Genomic DNA, 24,427 nt, shown 5'->3' with positions numbered 1-24,427 from the left:
TGTTTGTTTCCCCTCTTTGTGCAATAGCTTTTATCTGTTTTTCTATTAGTTTGTCTTTTATGAAAATGATTAGTTGGAGTTCTTTATATTTTCTGTATACAAATCATTTGTCATTATGTGTTTTGGAGTTTCTCCTCCAAATTTGTATACTTTCTCTATAGTGCCTTTGAACAGAAGTTCTTAATTTTAATGTTGGTGATTTTTATCCAGTTTTTAAAAATGATTAGTGCTTTTGGGTCTTGCTTTTAGATTCTTCTCTACTGTGAGATTATAAAAATATCCTCCTGTATTTCTACAACTTTTAGAAGTTTGCTATAACTATTTAATCTATTGAAAACTGACTCTTATGTGTGGTAGGGATCCAATTTCCTTTTCCCCACATTGATAGCCAAAGGTCCCAGCACCACTTATTAGATGATCTATCCTTTGCTTACTGATCTGCATTACTGCCTGTTTCCATTTATGCTTGGGTGTGTTTCTGAGTTGTGTATTCTTTATTCCATTGATCAGTTTCTTTATCCCTGGGCCAATACCATGCTATCTTAAAAATGATAGTCTTAATAAATTTGAATATCTGGTAGGGTAAGTCAGCCTTACCCTTTTCTTCTTCAAAGTGTCTTGGCTATTTTTGGCCTTTTAGTCTTTAATATAAATTTTAAAGTTGTTTTTTCAAGTTCTTCAAATACCTTGTTGGACTTATGATGGGGATTGCATAGAATCTATAGATAAATTTGGGGAGAATTGATAGTTTTATGATAGCATCTTCCTTTCTATAAATATAAGCTGTCTATTTGATTAGGTCTTTTAAAAATGTGTTTCAGGATGATTGTATCTTTTCTCCATAAAGGTCTTAGAAAACTTCAGTTAGACTTATTCCCAGATACTTTATATTTTGTTGCTATTATATCTCCTTGGGCTTTTTCATTCCTAGCTGTTGTTGATGGATACAAAGTCAAAATTGGTTTGTTTTTTTTTTAAATTGAAGTTTGGTTGATTTACAGTGCTGTGCCAATCTCTGCTGTACAGCACAGTAACTCAGTTGTACACATAGAGACGTTCTTATTTTTAACATTCTTTTCCATTATGGTTTATCCCAAGAGATTAGATATAGTTCCCTGTGCTATACAGTAGGACCTTGTTGTTTATCCATTCTAAATGTAATAGTTTGCATCTACCAACACCAAATTCCCAGTCCATCCCTTTCCCTCCCCTCCTCCCCTTTGGCAACCGCAAGTCAGTTCTCCGTGTCTGTGAGTCTGTTTCGTAGATAGGTTCAGTTGTGCCATATTTTAGATTCCACACATAAGTGATATCATATGGTATTTGTCTTTCTCTTTCTGACTGACTTCACTGAGTATGATGATCTCTAGTTGCGTCCATTGGGTTTTGTTTTTTGATCTTACAGCTAACCATTTGCTAAACTAATTTGATGATAGATTCTTGAGTCTTTAATACAGACTTTCATGTTTTCGTGAATGATGAGTTTTGCTCTTCTTTTCCAATCCTTATACCTTTTATTTCTCTTTCTTGCTTATTGCACTAAGATTTTCAGGACAGTGTTGAGTAGAAGTGGGGATAGTGGCATCCTTGTCTTATTCCTGATTTCAAAAGAATATGTTCCTGGCATTTTATTAAGAATGACATTTACTGTAGGTTTTTAGTAGGTGTCATTTATTAAGTTAAGGAAGTTCTAGGTCTTTTACAAAAGTTTCTATCATGAATGAAATATTTAATTTTACCATCTTTTTTCCGCTGCATTTATTGAAGTTATCATACAATTTTTCTCTTTTTTTCTGTTCATGTATTGAAGAACATTTAAGACCTTGTAATGTTTGACTACCTTTGCATTCCTGAGGTAAATCCAACCTAGTCATGATGTATTTATCTATGTTATACAAGATTATATTTAGTTTGCCAATATTTTGTTTAGGACTTTTGTTTCTATGTTCATGAGTTAGATTATTCTGTAATTTTACTCTCCTAAGCTGTTCTTGTCTGTGTTTGCCATTGGCTTTACAAACTTAATTAAGGATTGTTCTCTCTTTTATTCACTAAAATATTTTATACAATATTGGTACAATATCTATCTTAAAAATTTGGTAGAACTTTCATGTAAAGCTTTTCATGGCTTTTTTTTTTTTTTTTTTTTTTTTTTTTGCGGTACGCGGACCTCTCACTGTTGTGGCCTCTCCCGTTGCGGAGCACAGGCTCCGGATGCGCAGACTCAGTAGTTGTGGTGCACGGGCCCAGCCGCTCCGCGGCATGTGGGATCTTCCCAGACCGGGGCACGAACCCGTGTCCCCTGCCTCGGCAGGCGGACTCTCAACCACTACGCCACCTGGGAAGCCCATGCCTGATTTTTTTTGGGGGGATGGGGGTGGGAGGTTTTAACTATTGTTTCAGTTTTTCAAATAGTTTGGGACTGCTGGTATTTTCTATTTCTTCTGAGTCTGTTTTGGTAAGTCATATTTTTCCATAAACCTGTCCATTTTGTCAGAATGTTCTAAATTATTGGCAAAAAATTGTTCATAGTATTCTCTTGCCTTTAAAATTTTTACTGTAGGGCTTCCCTTGTGGCGCAGGGGTTGGGAATCCGCCTGCCAATGCAGGGAACACGGGTTCGAGCCCTGGTCCTGGAAGATCCCACATGCGGCAGAGCAACTAAGCCCGTGCACCACAACTACTGAGCCTGCGCTCTAGAGCCTGTGAGCCACAACTACTGAGCCCGCATGCTGCAGCTGCTAAAGCCCACACACCTAGAGCCCATGCTCTGCAGCAAGAGAAGCCACCACAATGAGAAGCCTATGCACCGCAACGAAGAGTAGCCCCTGCTCACCACAACTAGAAAACTCCCGTGCACAGCAGTGAAGACCCAACACAGCCAAAAAAAAAAAAAAAAAAAAAAATTTTATACCTTTTTCTTTGTTCCTAATTTATTTCTGTTGTCTTTTTTGGACTAAATCTCCTGAAAATTTTGTCTTTTTTACTAAACTTGACAGAAGACCAACTTTTGGCAGTGTTAATACTCTGTTTGATTATTAGTCTAATAGTCTTTTAATTAGCAGCTTTGTAGGGGTATAGTTTATATACCGTAAAATTCACCCATTAAGTGTAGAATTCAATATTTATCATTGAATTTATACAGTCATGCAACTATCACCACCGTACAACAGTGTAGTTGTAGAACATTTCCATCACACCAAAGAGATCCTTTGTGTCCATTTGCAGTCAATTTCCATTCTCATCCCCACTGATCTACTTTCTGTCTCTATAGATTAGCCATTTCTGCACAGTTTATATAAATAGAATTATACAGTATACAGTCTTATACATCTGACTTCTTTCATTGAGCACAACATTTTTGAGTTCATCCACATTGTAGCATGTACCAGTCGTCCCATTCCTTTTTATTGCCTAAATAGTGTTTCATTACATGGATATATCACATTTTGTTTTATACATTCAGTAGTTAATGGATACTAGCTTGTGTTTACATTTTGGCTATTATGAATAATGCTGCAGTTAACATTCCTGTGCAAGCCTTTGTGCAGGTTTATGTTTTCATTTCTCTTGGGTAGATACCTAGGAGTGGAATTGTTTGGTTGTATGGTAAATTTATGTTTAACTTAAAAAAAAAAAACCCTGCCAAATTGTTTTCCAAAATGGCTGCACCATTTAACATTCTCACCAGCAGAGTATAAGGTTGTTTTTCTTCATACTTCATATTGTCTGTGTTTTTTTATTATAGCTATTTTTGAGGTGTGAGGTGGTATCTCGTGGTTTTGATTTGCATTTCCCTGATGACTAGTGATGTTGAACAACTTTTCATGTGATTTACTAGTTTTTAATTTATCTTCTTTGGTAAACTGTCTATTCAGATCTCTTTCTGTTTTTTAACTGGGTTGTCTGTCTTATGGAGCTGTAAGAGTTCTTTATACTGTCTGGACAGAAGTTTTTTCTCAGATGTATGTGGTGCAAATATTTTCTCTCAATCTTTGGCTTATGTTGTTACTTTCTTAACGATGTCTTTTTTAATTGTAAAATATACAACTTATCATTTTAACCATATTTTAATGTACAACTGTGCAGTTCAGTGGCATTAAGTACACTCAGAGTGTGTACATCTATGACCATTATCCATTTCCAGAACTATTCATCATCCCACACAGATACCCATTAAGCAAGAACTCCTCATTCTCCCTTTTTTCCCAGCCCCTGGTAACTTCTATTCTACTTTCTTTTTCTCTGAATGTGCCTATTCTAGATATACTACATACGTGGAATTATATTAGTTCCTTTTTATCTGGCTTATTTCATTTAGTGCAATGTTTTCAAGGTTCATTCATACATGTATCATAACTTCATTTCTTTTTATGGCTGAATAATATTCTGTTGTATGCTGTGTTATTTTGCTGGGACTGCCATAAAAACATACAGAGATTGGGTGGTTTAAACAACAGAAATTTTATTTCTTATAGTTCTGGAGGCTGAAAGTCTAAGATCAAAGTGTTTGAAGGTTTAGTTTTCTCTGAGGCCTTTCTACTAGGTTGTGAATGGCTGCCTTCTCTCGTGTCCTCACATGACCTTGTTTTGTTTGCTGTACCTCCCTGGTGTTTCTTCCTCTTTTTTAAGTACACCAATCAGATTGGAAGAGCCTACCCATATGATCTCATTAAAACTTAATTACTGGGCTCCCCTGGTGGTGCAATGGTTAAGAATCCACCTGCCAATGCAGGAGACACGGGTTCAAGTACTGGTCCGGGAAGATCCCACATGCAGCGGAGCAGCTAAGCCTGTGGGCCACAACTACTGAGCCTGTGCTCTAGAACCCACGAGCCACAACTACTGAAGCCCGTGCGCCTAGAGCCCATGCTCTGCAACAAGAGAAGCCACTGCAATGAGAAGCCCACGCACCGCAACAAAGAGTCGCCCCCGCTCGCCGCAACTAGAGAAAACCCACGCACAGCAACGAAGACCCAATGCAGCCAAAAATAAATAATTTTTAAAATAATAATAAAATAAAAATTACTTCTTTAAAGGCCCTGTCTCAAAATGCAGTCACCTTCTGAGGGACTGAGAGTTAAAGAGTTTCAACATACGAATTTGGGGGAGACAGAATTCAGTCCATAACATAAGTATATGCCACATTTTGTTTATTCAGTTATCTGTTGATGGACACTTGGGTTATTTTCACCTTTTGTCTACTGTGAATAATGCAGCAATGGACATGGGTGTACATATTTTTGTTTGAACACCTGTTTTCAGTTCTTTTGGGTCTATACCTAGTAGTAGAAATGCTGGGTCACATAGAAATTCTGTGTTTAACATTTTGAGCAACTGCGGAAATGTTTTCCATAGTGGCTGCACCATTTCATGTGCCCACCAGGGGTTCTGTTTTCCTGAATCCTTGCAGCACCTTTTTTTTTTTTTTTGGCTGCACCACGCGGCATGGGGGAATCTTAGTTCCCCAATCAGGGATTGAACCCGTGCCCCCTCCAGTGGAGTCTTAACCACTGGACTGTCAGGGAAGTCCCTAATTGTGGTTTTGATTTGCATTTTCCTAATGACTGATGAATACACTCAATAGAGTATTTTTTTCAAGTGTGTTTAATGGCCATTTATAGATTTTCTTTGGAGAAATGTCTATTCAAGTCCTTTGCCCATTTTTTAATTGGATTTTCTTTTTTTAAGTTGTAAGAGCTCTTTGGATATTCTGGATACTAGACCCTTATCCAGTATATGATTTGCAATTATTTTCTCCTGTGAGTTGTCTTTTCACTCTCTTATGGTGTCCTCTGATGCACAAAATTTTTAATGAAGTCCAATTTATTTTTTTCTTTTGTTGCCTGTGCTTTTGGTACCATGCTTAAATAAGAAATCATTGCTGAATCCAAGATAATGAGGAGTTGCCTATACATTTTCTTCTAAGAATTGTACAGTTTTGGCACTTAAATTTAGTTCTTTGATATATTTTGAGATAATTTTTGTTTATAAGGTAAGGATCCAACTTCATTCTTTTGCATGTGGATATCCAGTTTTCTCAGCACCATTTCTTTGAAGACTGTCCTTTCCCCATTAAATTGCCTTGACACACTTGTTGACAGTCAGTTGACCACATTTGTGAGAGTTTATTTCTGTGCTATTTTATTCTGTTAGTCTGTATGTCTGTCCTTTTGCCAGTACCACAAGGTTTTGATTACTGTAGCTTTGTAGTAAGTTTTGAAATCAAGAAATGTGAATACTCCAAATTTGTGTTCCTTTTAAAGATTGTTTTGACTATTTGAGATACGTTGATATTCTTTATAAATTTTAGGATGGGTTTTTCTGTGTTTGCAAAAAATGCTATTGGGATTTTGATTGGTATTATACTGAATCTGTATATTGCTTTGAGTGGTAGTGTCAATAATATGTGTTAACAATATAAGGTCTTCCAGTCTATGAACATGGGATGCTTTCCCTTTTTTTTAGGTCTTGTTCAGTTTCTTTTTGCAGGGTTTTATAGTTTCTGGTGTAGAAATCTTTCACTTCCTTGCTTAAATTTAATACTAAGTATTTTATTCTTTTTGATGCTATTATAAAAGGAATTGTTTTCTTAATTTCTTTTTTGGGTTGTTCATGCTAGTGTATAGAAACACAACCCTATTTTGTGTGTTTCTGTAACTGCTGAATTCACAAATTAGCTCTTAACAGTTTTTTGATGTGAATTCTTTAAGATTTTCTACATATAAGATCATGTCATCTCTGAAAAGAGATAACTTTACATCTTCCTTTCCAATTTGGTTGCCTTTTATTCTTTTTTTGCCTGATTGTTCTATTACTATGTTGAGTAGAATTGGCAAAAGCGGACATCCCTGCCTTGTTCTTGATCTTAGGGGAAAAGCTTTCAGTCCTTCATCGCTGTGTATGATGATAACTGTGGACTTTTCATATATGGTCTTTAGCATGTTGAGGAAGTTCCCTTCTATTCCTGGTTTATTGAGTGTTTTTGTCATGAAAGAGTGTCAGATTTTGTCAAATGTTTTTTCTACGTCAATGGAGATGATCATATGGTTTTACCCATTATTCTATTACTATGATGAATTACCTTGATTAATTTTAGTATGTTGAGCTACCCTTGCATTTTGGGGATAAGTGCCACTTGGTCATGGTGTATAATCCTTATAATAGCTGCTGAATTCTGTATGTTGGTATTTGGTGAGGATTTTTGAGGAATTTGGTCTGTAGTTTTCTTTTCCTAGTGTCTTTGTATGGCTTTGTATCAGGGTGATGCTGACCTCGTAGAATGAGTTAGGAAGTGTTCTCTGCTCTTTAGTTTTTTGTTTTTGGGGGTTTTTTGTTTCTGTTTTTGTTTTTTTTTGGAGGGATTCCCTTAAAGTTAACAAGAAAATGAATCCACTTTCACCATACTGTTTTCAGATTGTATTGAAGGTATTAGCTAGCACAATGACAACATTAGATTGAAAGACTTGTAAAGAGTAAAAAACCTTTTATTTTCAGGTAATATGAATATGTTCCCATATAATCCATGAGAATAAATGGAAAGTAAGATAATTCAATAAAGTAATAGGATATAAAGCTAAAATACAAAAGTTAATAGCTATTATATGTACAGCAACCATTAGTAGATATATGGAAGAGAAGGTACCATTTTTCAATATCAGTAGAAATAAAATACTAGAAATAAACATAGCAAGAATATACAGGGCTTCCCTGGTGGCGCAGTGGTTAAGAATCTGCTGCCAATGCAGGGAACATAGGTTCAAGCCCTGATCCAGGAAGATCCCACATGCCACGGAGCAACTAAGCCCGTGTGCCACAACTACTGAGCCCTTGTGCCTAGAGCCCGTGCTCCACAACAAGAGAAGCCACCGCATTGAGAAGCCTGCACACCGCAATGAAGAGTAGCCCCTGCTCCCGCAGCTATAGAAAGCCCGTGGGCAGCAACGAAGATCCAATGCAGCCAAAATAAATAAATTAAATAAATTTTTTTAAAAAAGAATATACAAAAGATGAGTGGGAAAAACATTAAAACAATCTTGAAGGAGCTGTGGGGGAGGAAGAAATTTTCCTCTACCTTTCTGAGTTCCTCTGGCTGATCTAAGAATTAAATTGACATGAGAGATTAACAGAAAATCAAACAAAAATTTAATAATATGTATACATGGGAGAGACCCAGGAAAACTATGTAACTCCTCTCCTCTTCAGTTTTTTAGAAGAGTTTGAGAAAAATTGGTATTCTTCTTTCAGTATTTGTTAGATTTCACCAGTGAAGCCATCTGGTCCTCAGCTTTTCTTGGTTAGGAGGTTTTTGATTGTTGAGTCAATCTCCTTACTTATAAGTCTATTTAGATTTTCTGTTTCTTGAGTCAGTTTTGGTATTATGTGTATATTTCTAGGAATTTTTCCATTTCACCTAAGTTATTTGATTTGTTTGTGAACAGTTGTTCATAGTATTCATATACTTCTTTTTTTTCTTTTTTTTTTTTTTTGCAGTACGTGGGCCTCTCACTGTTGTGGCCTATCCCGTTGCAGAGCACAGGCTCCGGACACGCAGGCTCAGTGGCCATGGCTCACGGGCCCAGCCGCTCTGCGGTATGTGGGATCTTCCCGGACTGGGGCACGAACCCATGTCCCCTGCATCGGCAGGCGGACTCTCAACCACTGTGCCACCAGGGAAGCCCCCATATACTTCTTATTCATAGTAATGTCCCACTTTCATTTCCGCTTTTAGCAATTTGAATCTTCCCTTTTTTTCTTAGTCAGTCTAGCTAAGTTTGTCAACTTTGTTGATCTTTGCAAAGAACTTGCTTAAAATTTTTTCCTATTGTTTTTCAATTCTCTATTTCATTTTGTCCACTCTGATCCTTATTATTTCCTTCCTTCTGCTAGCTTTAAGTTTAGTTTGCTCTTCTTTTTCTAGTTTTTTTCAGGGCTGCAGTTAGATTATTGATATGAGGTATTGCTCTTTTTAAATGTAGGTGTTCACAACTATAAAATTACCTCTTAACATTGCCTTTGCTGTATCTCGCAAGTTTTGCTATGTTGTATTTCCATTTCAGTTCATCTCAGGTGTTTTCTAATTTATGATTTCTTCATTGACCTATTGGTTATTTAAGACTGTGTTGTTTAGGGACTTCCCCGGCAGTCCACTGGTTAAGACTCTGCCTTCCAATGCAGGAGGCGTGGGTTTGATCCCTGGTCAGGGAACTAAGATCCCACATGCTGCAGGGTGTGGCCAAAATCTGAAGAAAAAAAAAAAAAAAAAAAGACTATGTTGTTTAATTTCCACGTATTTGTGAATTTTCCAGTTTTCTTCCTGTTATTGATTTATAGTTTCATTTTATTCTGGTTGGAAAAGATACTTTGTGTGATTTTAATTTTTTAAAACTTACTATAATATTTCTGCATTAACATATAGTTCATCCTGGAAAATATTCCATGTGGCCTTGAGAATTTGTATTTTATTGTTGTTGAGTGGGATGCCCTGTGTATGCCTATTAGGCCTAATTGATTTATAATGTTTGTCTTCTATTTCCTTTTTGATCTGTCTGGTTGTTTTATTATTAAAAGTAGGGTACTATAGGGCTTCCCTGGTGGCGTAGTGGCCTGCTGATGCAGGGGATGTGGGTTCATGCCCTGGTCCGGGAAGATCCCACATGCCGTGGAGCGGTTGGGCCCGTGAGCCATGGTCGCTGGGCCTCCACGTCCGGAGCCTGTCCTCCTCAACGGGAAAGGCCACAACAGTGAGAGGCCCGCGTACCACAAAAAAAAAAAAAAAAAAAAGTAGGGTACTGAAGTCTCTAGTTATCATTGTAGAACTGTCTGTTTCTTCCTTCAGTATCATCAATTTTTCTTCATATATTTTGGAGCTCTGTTGTTAGGTGTGCATATATTTATAATAGCTGCATCTTCTTACTGGATTAAACTTTTCTTCCTCCAACATATAATGTTCTCTTTTGCCTCTTGTAACCTTTTTGACTTAACATCTATTTTGTATGACAATAATATAGCCACTCCAGCTTTCTTTTGGTTACTGTTTGCTTTCAATATAATTTTCCATCCTTTTACTTTCAACCTCTTTGTATTCTTTTTATCTAAAATGAATCTCTTGTAGACACCATATAGTATTTTTAATCCAGTTTGCCAGTCACTCTCCTTTTAATAGGAGAGTATAATCAATTTATATTTAAATTCATTGTTGATGAGAAAGGATTTACTTCTGCCATTTAGCTTTTTGTTTTCTGTATGTCTTATATGGTTCTATGTTCCTCAGTTTCTCCATTATCACTTTTTGTATTTAGTTGAGTTTTTAATTTTTTTAATAAATTTATTTATTTATTTTTGGCTTGTGTTGGGTCTTCGTTGCTGCGCTCAGGCTTTCTCGAGTTGCAGTGATTGGGGACTACTTTTTGTTGTGGTGCACGGGCTTCTCATTGCGGTAGCTTCTCTTGTTGCAGAGCACAGGCTCTAGGCATGTGGGCTTCAGTAGTTGTGAATCACGGACTCTAGAACACAGGCTCAGTAGTTGTGGCACAGGGGCTTAGTTGCTCCATGGCATGTGGGATCTTCCCAGACCAGAGCTCAAACCCATGTCCCCTGCATTGGCAGGCAGATTCTTAACCACTGCACCCACCAGGGAAGCCCTAGTTGAGTCTTTTTAGTATACTATTTTGATTCCCTTCTTTTATGTATATTTTGAAGTTATTAGTGGTAACTTTAGGGATTACAGTTAGCATCTTAAACTTAAGACAACCTAGTTTGAATAATAACCAAATTCATTTCATTAGCATATAAGCTAGTTTCATTAGTGTACAAACACTATGCTACTGTACATCTCTGTTCCTTCTCCTTTATATTGTTATTGTCAGAGATTACATGTTTATACATTGTGTGCCCAACAACATAAATTTGTAAAGGTTATTTTATTCATTTACCTCTTAAATCACATAGGAAAAATGTGGAGTTACAGACAAAAAAGTACAATAATACTGGCTTTGACATTTACCTATGTAGTTAATTTTACCAATGTTATCTCTTCTTATGGCTTTGACTTTTCATTTCACTCTGAAGAACTCCTAACATTTCTTGTAGGGCGATCTGTTAGGAATGAACTCCCTTAACTTTTGTTTATCTAGAAATAGCTTCATTTCTCCTTCATTCTTTTTTTTTTTGTGGTACGCGGGCTTCTCACTGCTGTGGCCTCTTCCGTCGTGGAGCACAGGCTCCAGACACGCAGGCTCAGCGGCCATGGCCCACAGGCCCAGCTGCTCCACAGCATGTGGGATCCTCCTGGACTGGGGCACAAACCCGTGTCCCCCGCATCAGCAGGCGGACTCTCAACCACTGCGCCACCAGGGAAGCCCTCTCCTTCATTCTTGAAGGATAGATTTGCTGTATATAGAATTCTCAGTTGATAGTTTTTTTTCCTTTCAGAACTTTAAATTATGTCAGCCTGACACCTTCTGACTCCCATGGTGTCTGATGAGAAATTGGACATGTGGGCTTCAGTTAATCTTATTGAGGATACCTTGTTTTTGATAGTCGCTTCTCTCTTGATGCTTTCAGAATTCTCCCTTTGTCTTTTGACAGTTTGACCATAATGTGTCTCAGAGTATAGCTCCTTGAGTTTATTCTGCTTGGAGTTTGTTGAGCTTCTTGGTTGCGTAGATTTGTATCTTTCATCATATTTGAGAAGTTTTTAGCCATTATTTCTTCAAAATTTTTTCTGCCCCTTTGTTTTTCTCTTCTGCTTCTGGCACTCTTATAGTACATGACTCTGCTCATTTTTATTCATTCTTTTTTCTTTGTGCTCCTGAATTCAATTAGGAATAATTGATAAGTTCAGTAAGTTCAATTGTCTTACCTTCATGTTTGCTATAGTGAATTTTTAATTTTATTCTACTTTTCAGCTCCAGAATTTCTGTTTGGTTCCTTTGTATAATTCTGTCTCTTTAATGATATTCTCATTTTGTTCTACATTTCCCCCCTTGATTTCCTTTAGTTCTTTGTCCATGGTTTCCTTCAGCTCATCAAGAATATTTATGACAGTTGATTTAACATCTTAGACTAGTAATCTCATTGTCTCAGCTTCCTCGGGAATGGTTTTTGCCAAATTCTTCTTCCTGTGAATTGTCCATACTTTGCTCTTTCTTACTATGTATTGTAATTTTTTTGTTGAGACCTAGACATTCTAAGTATTATAATGTGGTAACTATGTAAATCTGTTCTCTCACTTCTTAGTGATTGCTGATTTTTGCTCATTAAGGGCTGGAGTCATCTGTTTGTGTTATTTCCAAACTGTTTTTGCAAAGTGTGTAATCCTTTTTGTGTGTGGTTGCAAGTTTCTGTTCTCTTATTACTGCAGTTAGCTGGTGACCTGACAAAGATTTCCTTAAATGTCTGGATCAAGAAAAGGGACAAAAAGAGTTCTCTTTTAATATTCTGATAGATACCACCAATGGAAGCTGCTGCTGCCTGTTCCATAAACTATTGCTCCTGGAGCCAGTGGGCTGCTATCCCCACAACTACAGGAGGGAGGAGCTGAGGAATGGGGGATGGTAGTTGGTTCACACATGCTGTTAACTTAGGAAAGATCAACAGCCTCTCCTTTCACACACTCTCTTGGTTGTTTTAAGTGTCTGATAAGGTACTGTAGCTCTAAAATGGTTGATTCCAATTGCTCTTTCCGTCTCAGTTTTTACTTTGGTGGAGGGATTGAATTCTAGGTCTTTCTACTGCTTTATTTTGCATCAGTGATGTCTTTTGAAGTGCAGATGTTTAGGTTTAAGCTCAATGTCACATTCAAGAATCCTTTGCATAAACCATGGTGACAAAGTTTTTCTCCTGTGTTTAGCATGGTTGGATGGCAAAGCTTTGGTGTGTAGGCAGGCCATATAGAGGCTTGTGAAGGAAGCATGGCTTGATGAGAACTGTCTGGGGAGTACAAGTGAGCTGTGTGGGGCCTACAGAGGGAATTGGTGCATCAGTGCTGGCAGGAAGCCTTTGGGTGCCAGTTTACATGTTAATAAGACTTCAGGAAAGCCATCTGCAGGTTGAGTTGCTGAGGCTGTAAGTTTGCTCAGGGACTTAATGTTCTGGGCATGTGACTGAGCAGAGTTCTACTGGATATCCTCATACCCAAACCACTGACCCACTCTGCATCAGCTGGAAGCCACAGGAGAGCAGAGCCCCTTTCTTCTGTGGTGTCCCTTTAGTGCCCTCTATTGAGTAAGCTTAACAGCCTCATGTTTATTTTGAAAGGAGAAATGCTCAAAGGAATTCCATGTTGTCACAGAGCATATATTGCAAGGTGAGTATAGAGCTATAAGGCAATAAATTGATGAGCAGCACATAAGATATCAAATAGTGTTTAAATTAATAGGCCATCGTTTGAGGCTTGAAATTTTACTATAAATATACCAGTCCTCAGTATAATCATTACTGAAAACCTCCAACTTAGAGATCTTATAGAGAATTGAGTCGCTATATGTGGTCTCAGAGATGAAACCTCTAGAGTATCCTAAGCAGAAATTACTCTAAATTGTCATCAGTTCACTTCCATTGCACACCCAAGGAAGTGAGAGTGTTTCTTTAACTTATTATTGATTAACCCATATTCTTTTGTAGGAGTCCGTTGATACCTTTCTAAACTTGAAGAACAGCCTTAACGTTATGCATTAAAAACTTACCCCCTTCTTATCACAATAATGTACTTTTAAGAACAGATATATTTATATGATAGTTTGAAAGCCTGAGTTATTTGGGCTTTCAAATACTTTGTGACTGTTTGTAACTGTATGTGAAAATTTAAAATTTTCTTAATGAATATTTATATCACACCTTATATGAAGGCTTTATATTCAGTTGGATTCATTGTACCTTTCTGATTGGTTCATGGTGCCCTGGCATGCTATATTGATGTATACATATTTTGAATATCATTCCTGCTTACATGTGCAGTAGATACTTAATTTGGTTGGTAAGGGGATGGAGATAATAGGTAAAATCCTTGATCCTTGTGCAGATTCTTTTTTTTTTTTTAGATTCTCAGTGAGAGATAGTTTCTTACTAGGTTACATATTGATGTTTTTGCAGTAAGCTTTTCTTGTGCATACCTGTCCTAGGAAAAACAACTTGCATATACATATATTATAGGGATAGAGGCTCAGTAGATACCCTTTTATTTCAAGCAATAACAAATTATTGCTGAGAATAATTAAATAGTATTTTCCCCAAAGATGGTATTACTTAATCCTTTACCTGTTTTATATAAGTTCTCTTTAACTTTTTTGTTCTCAGATTCTTGGCTTTTATTGTCAAGTATATGTATAGTCAATTCTAGTACACTTTGTAGCTAACTCAAAGCAAATATTTACATTTTATTTACAGCTGTCATTTTTCTCCCAATTTGTTTATCTCTCTAATATCTCTGTTGATGATTCTTCTAATATTTCTTTATAAGCCAGGTAGTCTTAAGTGAGTCTTGTTAGTCTAATAGTCAGTAGTATAAGTAGTAGAAATAATTTTATTTAAAAGTATTTTGTATTTGTCTTGAGGATAAGCGTACTTTAAAAATTATTATTAAGTAGTTCCCTGGTTACCAGAAACACAATTCATGTAACTTTTCTGTGTTTCAGAAACCTTTTTCCGAAAAGAACAAAGGAACTCAAGTCAGTTGTACATAGTGCTCCTGGTTGGAAATTATTTGGTAAAGTCCCTCCCAGAGAGAATCTTCAGAAAACTTCCAAAATCATTCAGCAGGTAAGTACTAATGTAGCCATGTGGTTTGTCTTGCTTTTCAGATATTCTTTTCTAGATAATTAACCATATTCTATTTTCATTCCTTTTTCTTTTTAACATGTAAAATTTTGGGACTATAGATATTTGTAGTAACTTTAACTTTTTATTAAAGCATGACATATTTTCAGTTATCTTTTATGGTTGTGAAAATTCTTTACAGTCATAGAACGTTGATTTTGTTTCCTAGTTATTCCTTGGATAGCTTTTGTTTTTCCTTAGCAAACCATTGTCACCACAGACTTTGACTTCTAGCTGAACATGGTAGGATTTGCCAGCGGCACATATTTTACAGATAATGGGTAGTTGTGAACTGATAAAGCAGCATAAAGTGAAAACCGAGTAGATTTTGAGGTCGAACTCTTTCCTTGGTCACTTTTCTGGTTTTCTGTCTTAACCAAGGACTTTGTGAGAGGGCGGGTGTATAGTCTGTTTCTAGTAATTTAGGAGCCAGTTCTTCTGTTCTCTGTTTTAATATCCATATTCTTGAGTTCTTAAGAATTTCAGATCTTGTTTGACTCCTGAGCTTGTGCTTCTCAGTACTAGGAGATAAGTGAGACTGGAATGCAGTGAGACTGTATCAATTTGTAGCATTTTTAATTTTAGAGAAGCTGTTTCTCAGGAGATATTATAATAAATTGCCTATTTCTCTCCTTCCAGTTGTAATTTATCAAATTTAGCACAGCCGGCATTTATAAAAATAATCACATTAAAGCAATAATCATCATTCAAATTGGAAAAAATACCTTCCTTTAAGTATTTAATAGTGTTCTTTTTTTTTTTTAATAGTGTTCTTTTTATTGCTCAAAAGAAAAATGGGTTTCCCAAGTAAATGAGAACATAATTTTTAGATCTTTGAAAGCTTTGTTATAGTTAGTTTTATTTACAAGTAATTAAAATAGTGACCAGTTTATATGTTGCTGAGACTTAAAACTGTAGTGCTATGATTCCCAAGCTGTGTGCCTAGGGCACCCCATGTGCTGCAGCTAACGCAGGGGGGAACCATGGCAAACTCAGTGATGCTACACATCTGCTGGATATGGTGCAGACTGATAGCTTGAGGTAGTACACAATTTCAACATTAAATGGCAATGTATTATTTTCTGTGGCATCGTATCCTTGTGAATCTGGTTTTTCCTAGTTTGCTATGATAAAAATCAGATACTGTGCAAAAATCAGTGTGGAACAGGGAATGAAGGTGATGGTATCCAATCTGATTTCAAGGTTTGTGAAATTGCACAGTGCACAAAAGGCACACATGCCCAATTAGTAATTAATTGTGGTTATTTAAGAATGCAATAAAATGTTTTTCTTTTAATTTATGTGTACTATTTTTTCAAGTGGTTATTACTAAGTGCTGGGACATAAATCTTCACTTAATTGTTGGACATAAATACTTATTAAACAGAATGTTTAAGGATTTCTGTTGGTTTAGGGGGCACCAAGAAAAAATTACTGAGACACTAAGGTTACTGTTAATCCATGAAAGTTTGGGAATCTTTGCTATCTGGACATTAACTCTTTTTTCGTGAAGTCTTTCAGAAGACCAAGTTTGCCCTCTAGAGGCAAAAACAGTGGTCTTGCTATTGAAGGTTTGTATTCTTGACTTTATGATAGTTTACCTGAAATATGTTTGTGCATATACTTTAATATCTTTATGTAAACTAATATTCTGTGATATTTTCTTACCATAGATGTCTAAATAAATTACTAGTGGATAATTATCTGTTTACCAATATGTCTGTGCCTTTAATGTGCTGTTTTCATTTTGGAAAGCCAAGGCCTCACCTCCTCTCTCCTTTTTATATATATGTTGTTTGAAAATTTGATTAGTGGTCAGGAAAAAACAACTCATTTTCATATGGGAAGAAGGAGTGAGTTGAAATGCAGTTTCTATCCTCTGTCCCTTTTCTGGCCTTTTACACATGATGATTTGTCCCAGCTGCTTCTTTTAATTTTTGAGTTTTCATTTGTGTGTAGGTGCTAATGTGTATTTTGGTGCCTTTTTCATGGTTCTGTTTGTTTTTGGGGGGCTGTGATGGATAGCGAAGTCATTGTTCCTCTGACCGTTTTCCACATTCAAAAATATGTATCTCTTTCACCATGTGATGGAATATGTTTCTGCCTCTCCTTTTCTGCTTTCTCTTTCCCTACTGTTTGTGTCCTCTACTCCACATTTGTCTCACTTTGCTGTTCTCTTCACTGCAATTGTCATTTTAAAAGTGGGCATGATTTTCTTTTATTGGTAATGGTAAAGTTATAACTTTCTGTTTCTGTTCCCACTTGAAAACATTTTTTTACAGCCCTGATTTCTAAACTCTGTAAAATATTATCAATATAAAACTACATTTGAGATCCTTGACCATCTATCTACTCCTTTCAAATGTGTGTTATATGTTTGGAATGAGAAATTTAAAATGATGTTAAGAGTAAAACCGTGAAGAGTGTTAAGACACATCTGTCATGTTTTAGGATAAGGTCTTAAGCTGTTAAGGCTACAGAATATGAAGATAGTATTCCAGTGTAAAACTGCCTGAAACAGTAAGGCAGTGCTAGAAGTACTAAGGAAAAAAGATTCCTTTGACCTTCCTAAAGATGCCTCACTTGCTTATTGAATGGCGAAACAGTAAAATTTGTTAGAATATTAGAGGAGTAGTAGTATTTTATAGGATAATTATTTTATTAAGCAAATATTCAGAAAGGAGTTGCCATATTCTTAAGGATGAGTATATGTTTGGGAGCCAGAATTTTTTTCTAGTAGAAAGCCACCTATAAGATTATAAACCAAACTATAGAGTAAAGTAGTGTTTGACTTACCATCTTTTTCTTCTATTGTTAATTGCACAAATAACACGATTATGTTCTCTATAAAATATAAAACATAGGGCGATATGTCTCATTTTACTTTCCCTTCATATTTTTAGGCCTTTTAAAATTCAATTTTTGTATGGAAAACACAATTATTTTCATGTGTGTATGTTTTTACATATATGGTGTTATTTTTTTTCCACGAACAAAATATTACTATATATAAATTTTTTTTTGCCTTACTTTATGTGTTTTGTACCTGTAGATTTTTCAGAGATATGAAGTCCAATAGTGAAAGATACTTGTAGGTTAAATATTTTTTAAAGTTTTATTCTTGTAAATTTTATTAAAGGTCTGATCAGTTTTAGTGCTTTCCATGTTAACAGTAAAGAAACATAAACATCATTTTAGGGTAATAACAAAGTCAGACCAACTCAAATTTGACATTTAACTTGACAGTCAATTCCCAACTCACATGAATATTCATAATATTATTTTATGAGGATTATCACATGTGTTCTCTTGCAGGTGTGAAATTCCTGCTTGTGGCCATTTGAACCAGTTGGTGAGCCATGTTAAAAATTGCATCTATTGATTATAAATAGTATTTCAGTTATATTGTAGTTCAATTGACCTAAGTTTTTGGTTTTTCTAAATTAATAGGCTGAAGTTGGAATACAGCTACATAGTTTGTCTTATGACCTCCAAACTGCAAGTGAGAATTATTTCAAATGCACCATGTTATGTATAATTGTAACATGATTGCATACTAGATTGAGTATACTCTATTTATGTCAAACTGACAGTCTTTCAGTAGAAAGTGATTTTTTTGTTTGGCACTGTTTTTATATTGGCATCTTTTTCATTATGAGGAAATTAGATTGGAGTACTTAGATGATATTTCATGTTTTTCATCACTCGTCTTTCTGAGTGATGTTTTAGTTGCGTGGTTGAATCACTTTCAGATATCTTTTGGCAGGCAAGGAAAAAAGTTTTAAGGCACTAACTGATTTCTTAATCTGAGCATTTCAAATTGTCTAAAAGTAGGATAGGTCACACTGCTCAATTAAGCCTTTGATTTTGAATTGTTAACTTCAGGAACAATAGCGCTGTGGAAAGGACTAGAATACACGTGCTTTGTGAGCAGTAAATATATAACACTTTGCAAGTGTAGAGCTTAATTTTCTGGTTACTAACTTTATTGGTGTATGTAGCATTAGGATACTTGAAAACAGTTTGTTGGTTTTAGTTATGCTTAAATATGGATACCTTTGGTGTAAAATTTGAGTGAGCACTGCAATAAATGAGCTACTTCCTTCATTGTTAAATTGTGGAGGGGCTGGACTATGTTCAGAGTTTGTTTTTGATAAGTCCTTAAAACTGTTAACACACTTGCATGTTTTTTCACCTTTATTTACCTAATGTATTGTCACCTTGAAAAGGTAGTGAATAATTACCTTTCTAGCCGCATGTGTGTTCCTTATTTATAGTTAATGATAAATTATTATGTCTTTCCTATGTATGAATAAATTTATTTCATAAATGTTAATTTGTGTGGTCTGGAGATTGAGAGACGACTTTATAACAGCTCTGGGCCTGTGCTTCGGGGAGAGGGGAGAAGTGTGAGCCTTAAGAAAGAAGGTTAAATTAGGTAAAGAAAACAAAAAGAATAAAGCACTAACCCCTTTAGGAAGAGTGTTCTCACTGTCCACTGAAACTCAAAAGTTGAGTCACTCTGTATACACGTTAGGCTATTTTGGCTTTTACATTGTCTTTAAAAGAGAAACTCCTATTCTATTCTTTCTTCTCCCAAGACTCCATATTTTACTTCAAGAAGCTGTTCAAAGACTCCTGCCACCCTCCGTTTGAACCGATAGACTGATCTTTTCTCACATTCCCTCCTAGTACACCTTCTTTCTGGTGAATCCCTTTAGATACAGAGCCCAAGGCATCAGAATGTGGTAGGATACCATTCTGTGACCGACTTACTCTGTGACCTCGTGTTAGCAAGCTCTAAACCTTTTCTCTAGTAGAACTTGAAGGACAAAATTCTTTAATTGATCCTAGATTCTTCTCAAAGATTGTCTGGCTTTCATTTCAATGAATGTGTAATTTATTCAACATGCATTGACTGTGTATAATACCATAAGCATGGTTCAGGTTCTTGGGAAATAGATAAATATAAGTCCTAGCCTTTCAGTTATTCTAGCATAACTGTAGGAAGGAGGGGGAAGGTTCATATATGGTTTTAATATAGTGTAGTGAGTGCTGCAATACAGTTGTGAACCGAAGTATGAGAGTAGAGATGAAAGAGTGATTAATTCTGCTCAGGATGACATGCAGTTTCTGTGTTATGAAGTATACTAGTAGGAGTCCACCAGGTAGACAAGATGGGGAAAGACATTCCAGATAGAGAAAATTGAATGAACAAGCAGGAAAGCACCAGACTTGTTTAGCTCAATTTTAGGTCAGTATTTCAGGGAAGTAGGGTAGATGGTGAAGGTCCTTAGCCACAAGGTTAGAAAGTTGGGTTTTAACCAAAATACTTTGAAATAAGGCACTGAGGCATCAAATTCATATACTGGAAAAATTCTGGAGGCGTTGTAGAAGTTAAATTAGAAAAGAGTGGGTTTGCAAACAAGGACATTAAGATTTATTGTAGTAGTCTATGATTCTGGTTCTCAAACGTAGTGGATTATGTAGGGAATGTGTTAAAAATACAGATCCCTCAGCTCTTTACCTTGAGTTCTTAATGTCAGTTTTGTGTTTTTCAATTCTTGTGTTTCTGGTTGTTTCTTTTTCAAATCTGCTATATCACTTTTTGCAGTTTACAGTTCCCTGCTGAAATTTCAAGCTTGGCCTTTATCTCCTTAAACATAGTAAGTATAGTTTTTATAGCCTGTGTCTGATAATTCCAATGTCTGGAAATTCTATAGGTCTGTTTATATTGAATATTGATTCTGCTAGTTTTTGTTAGCAGATGCTATTTTATCTCTGTGTGTGCCTGGTTACCTTTGCTTGGGTGCTGGATGTATATTTGAAACATCATATGTAGAAAACAATTTGAAGTACATCTTGGTTACTTCCAAGTTTTATCAACAGTGAATAAAGCTGCTATAAACATCTGTTGTAAGTATTTTTGTGGGTGTAAGTTTTCATTTCTTTTGGGTAAATACCAAGGAGGCTGGTTGCTGAATCAGATGGTATTTTAATTTTGTAAGAAACAGCCAAACTGTCTTCCAAAGTGACTGTACCATTTTGCATTCCCACCAGCGATGAATGAGCATTCCTGTTGTTCCAGATCTTCACCAGTATTTGGTGCTGTCAGTGTTTTGAATTTTGACCATTTTAATAGGTGTGTAGTCATATCTGATTGTTTTAATTTGCAATTCTGAATGAACATGAACTAGAACATATTTTCATATGTTTACTTGTCATCTGTGTATGTTATTTACTGAGGTCTTTTCTGATCTTTTGCCATTTTTAATTGGATCGTTCATTTTCTTATAATAATAAAAACAGAACTCAATAGAGTTTTAAGAGTTCTTTGTATATTTAGTATAACAGTCCTTTATCAGATGTATCTTTTGCAAGTATTTCCTCCCATTCCATATCTGGTCTTCTCATTCTCTTGACAGTGTCTTTCACAGAGTAGAGGTTTTTAATTTTTATCAAGCCCTGCTTCTCAATTATTTCTTTCATGGATTGTGCCTTTGGTGTTGTATCTAAATAAAGTTATCACCATACCAAAAGTAATCTAGGTTTTCTCCTGTCTTCTATAGTTTTATAGTTTTTTTGTTTTACATTTAGGTCTATAATCCATTTTGAGTTAATATCTGTGAAGAGTGTAAGTTCTATGTCTAGATCCATTTTTTTGCATGTGGATGTCCACTTGCTCCACGCCATTTGTTGAAAAGACTACCTTTGCTCCATTTTATTGCCTCTGCTCCTTTGTCAAAGATCAGTTGACTGTGTTTATGTGGAACTGTTTCTGGGCTGTCTGTTCTGTTCCATTGACTTCTTTGTCTAGTATTTTGTCAACATTGCCCTGTATTGATTACTGTAGCTTCACAGTAAGTCTTGAAGTCGGGTAGTGTCAGTCCTCCAACTTTATTCTTCTTCTTCAATACTGAGTTTGCTATTCTGGGTCTTTTGTCTCTACATATAAACTTTAGAATCACTTTGTCAATATCCACAAAGTTACTTGCTGGGATTTTGATTGGGATTGTGTTAAATTTGTAGATCAAGTTTGGAAGAACTGACATCTTGGTAATCCTGACTCTTCCTATCCATGAACATGGACTGTCTCTTCCTTTAGTTAGTTCTTCTTTGGTATCTTTTATCTGAGTTTTGTAATTTTCCTCATGTAGATATTGTATATATTTTGTCAGATTTGTATCTAAGTATTTCATTTTGGGGGATGCTAATGGAAATATTAATGTGTTTTAAATTTCAAATTCCATTTTTTTTTTTTTTTTTTTTTGCGGTACACGGGCCTCTCACTGTTGTGGCCTCTCCTGTTGTGGAGCACAGGCTACAGACGCGCAGGCTCAGCGGCCATGGCTCATGGGCCCAGCTGCTCCGCGGCATGTGGGATCTTCCCGGACTGGGGCACGAACCCATGTCCTCTGCATCGGCAGGTGGACTCTCAACCACTGCGCCACCAGGGAAGCCCTCAAATTCCATTTTTTATAGCTGGTATATAGGAAAGCAATTGACTTTCCTAACATCCTGCAACGTTGCTGTAATTGCTTATTAGTTACAGGAGTTTTTTTGACTGTTCTTTCAGATTTTCTACACAGACAAGCCATGGCATCTGAAAACAAAAACAGTTTTATTGTTTTCTTTTCCAATCAGTATACCTCGTGTTTCCTTGTCTTGTTGCATTAGCTAGGACTTCCCATACAATGTTGACAAGTAGTGGTGGGAGGGGACATCCTTGCCTTGTTCCTGATCTTAGAAAACTTAGAGTTTCTCACCATTAGATATAATATGATCCCATCAGGGCACCGGGGCTCACAGACTTCAGTGAACCCCTTCCCTCAGGACTGGTCTTCCTCCTTGCTCTCACCTGCTGGTCAGAGGCCCAGGCACCCATATCCTGGCTCCACCCCCCGGCCCCCGGGACTGAGTAGTATTCCATTTTATATGTGTACAACATCTTCATTTTTCTGTCAACGGACAATTTGGTGGTCTCTCTGTCTTGGCTATTGTAAACAATGCTGCCCTGAAAATAAGGGCGCACATGTCCTTTCGAATCATGATTTCCTCCGGCTCTAAGCCCAGGAGTGGGATTACCAGATCCAATGGGAACTCCATGTTTTGGTTTATAAGGAACCTCCATACTGTTCTCCACAGTGGCTGTACCAATTTGGATCCCCACCAACAGTGTAGGAGGATTCCCTTTTCCGCATGCCCTGTCCAGCATTTATTCTTTGTAGATATTTGTTGGCGATGGCCATTCTGACTGGTGGGAGGTGATACCTCACTGCACTTTTGATTTGCATTTCTTTAATAAGTAGTGACGTTGGGTATCTTTCCATGTGCTTATTTTTTATACAGTGTGAGTAAAATTTACCTCTTGCAACTGGCTTCTTGGAAGTCAGCCCTGTTTTGAATTCTTTTCCGATTATTTACCCCAGGGCATTTCTTGAGGGCAGGTGACATTTGGAGCCCAGCAGGCCTTGTGAAGATTGTGTCCATCAGCACTGGTTTTTTTTTTTTTTTCCTGCGGTACGCGGGCCCTCTGGTTGCGGAGCACAGGCTCCGGACGCGCAGGCTCAGCAGCCATGGCTCACGGGCCCAGCCGCTCCGCGGCATGTGGGATCTTCCCGGACCGGGGCACGAACCCGTGTCCCCTGCATCGGCAGGCGGACTCTCAACCACTGCGCCACCAGGGAAGCCTAGCTATAGGTTTTTTGTAGATGTGCTTTATCAAGTTGAGAAGTACCCCTATATTCGTTTTTTAATCAGGGTTTTTGTCATGAATGAGTTGAATTTTGTCAAATGCTTTTTCTGTATTGATATGGTCTTGTGATTTTTCTTTCTTAGCTTATTGATGTGATGGATTACATTAATTGATTGTCAGATGTTGAGCCAGCCTTGCAGACATGGGATAAATCCCACTTGGTCATGGTTTATAATCCTTTTTATACATTATTTGATTCGATTTGCAAATATTTCATTGAGGATGTTAGCAGCTATGTTTCTGAGAGGTATTGTTCTGTAGTTTTCTTTTAATGTCTTTGCCTGTTTTAATATTAGGGTAATGCTGGCTTCATTGATTAAATTAGGAAGTATTCCTCTGCTTCTGTCTTCTGGAAGAGATCATAGGGAATTGGTATAATTTCTTCCTTAAATGTTTCTTAAAATTCGCTGGTGAAGCCATCTGAGCCAAACTGCTTTCTCTTTTGGAAGGTAATTAATCATCAACACAATTCCTTTCCTCCTTCCTTCTTTCCCTTCCTCCTTCCCTCCTTCTCTCCCTCCCTTTCTCCCTTCTTCCTTTCATTTTTTCCAGCTTTATTGGGGGTATAATTGTTGATTCAATTTTTTAAATAGATAACAGGACTGTTCGGATTGTCTCTTTCTTCTGTGAGTTTTAACAGATTGTGTCTTTAAGGAATTTATCCATTTCATCTAAGTTATCAAATTTATGGGCATCTGATTGTTCATAATATTACTTTAACGTACATCAGATCTGTAGTGAGGTCCCCTCTTTCATTTATGATATTTGTAGTTTGTGTCTGCTTTCCCTCTCCCTCTCTCCTTTCCCTTCCTCCCTCCATCCTAGAGTTTGTAATATGCATTTACAGCTAATCTA

At 36.6% G+C, this 24,427-nt stretch overlaps 1 protein-coding gene across 1 annotated transcript in view; it reads left to right on the top strand.

The window, feature by feature from the left end:
- Positions 1–24,427, top strand: part of TBC1D12 (TBC1 domain family member 12) — a gene marked incomplete at its 3' end in the record, with an annotated part of 71,335 nt that overhangs the window by 28,428 nt on the left and 18,480 nt on the right. The window contains 1 exon segment of the mRNA XM_024739543.1: positions 14,637–14,760. Within this exon segment, the coding sequence (XP_024595311.1) occupies positions 14,637–14,760 (124 nt within the window).

Source organism: Neophocaena asiaeorientalis, unplaced genomic scaffold, assembly GCF_003031525.2.
Source record: "Neophocaena asiaeorientalis asiaeorientalis breed wild unplaced genomic scaffold, Neophocaena_asiaeorientalis_V1.1 scaffold597, whole genome shotgun sequence".
Taxonomy (NCBI): Eukaryota; Metazoa; Chordata; class Mammalia; order Artiodactyla; family Phocoenidae; genus Neophocaena; species Neophocaena asiaeorientalis.
Note: the sequence above shows the minus strand (reverse complement) of the source record. Positions and strands in the feature narration are given on the sequence as shown.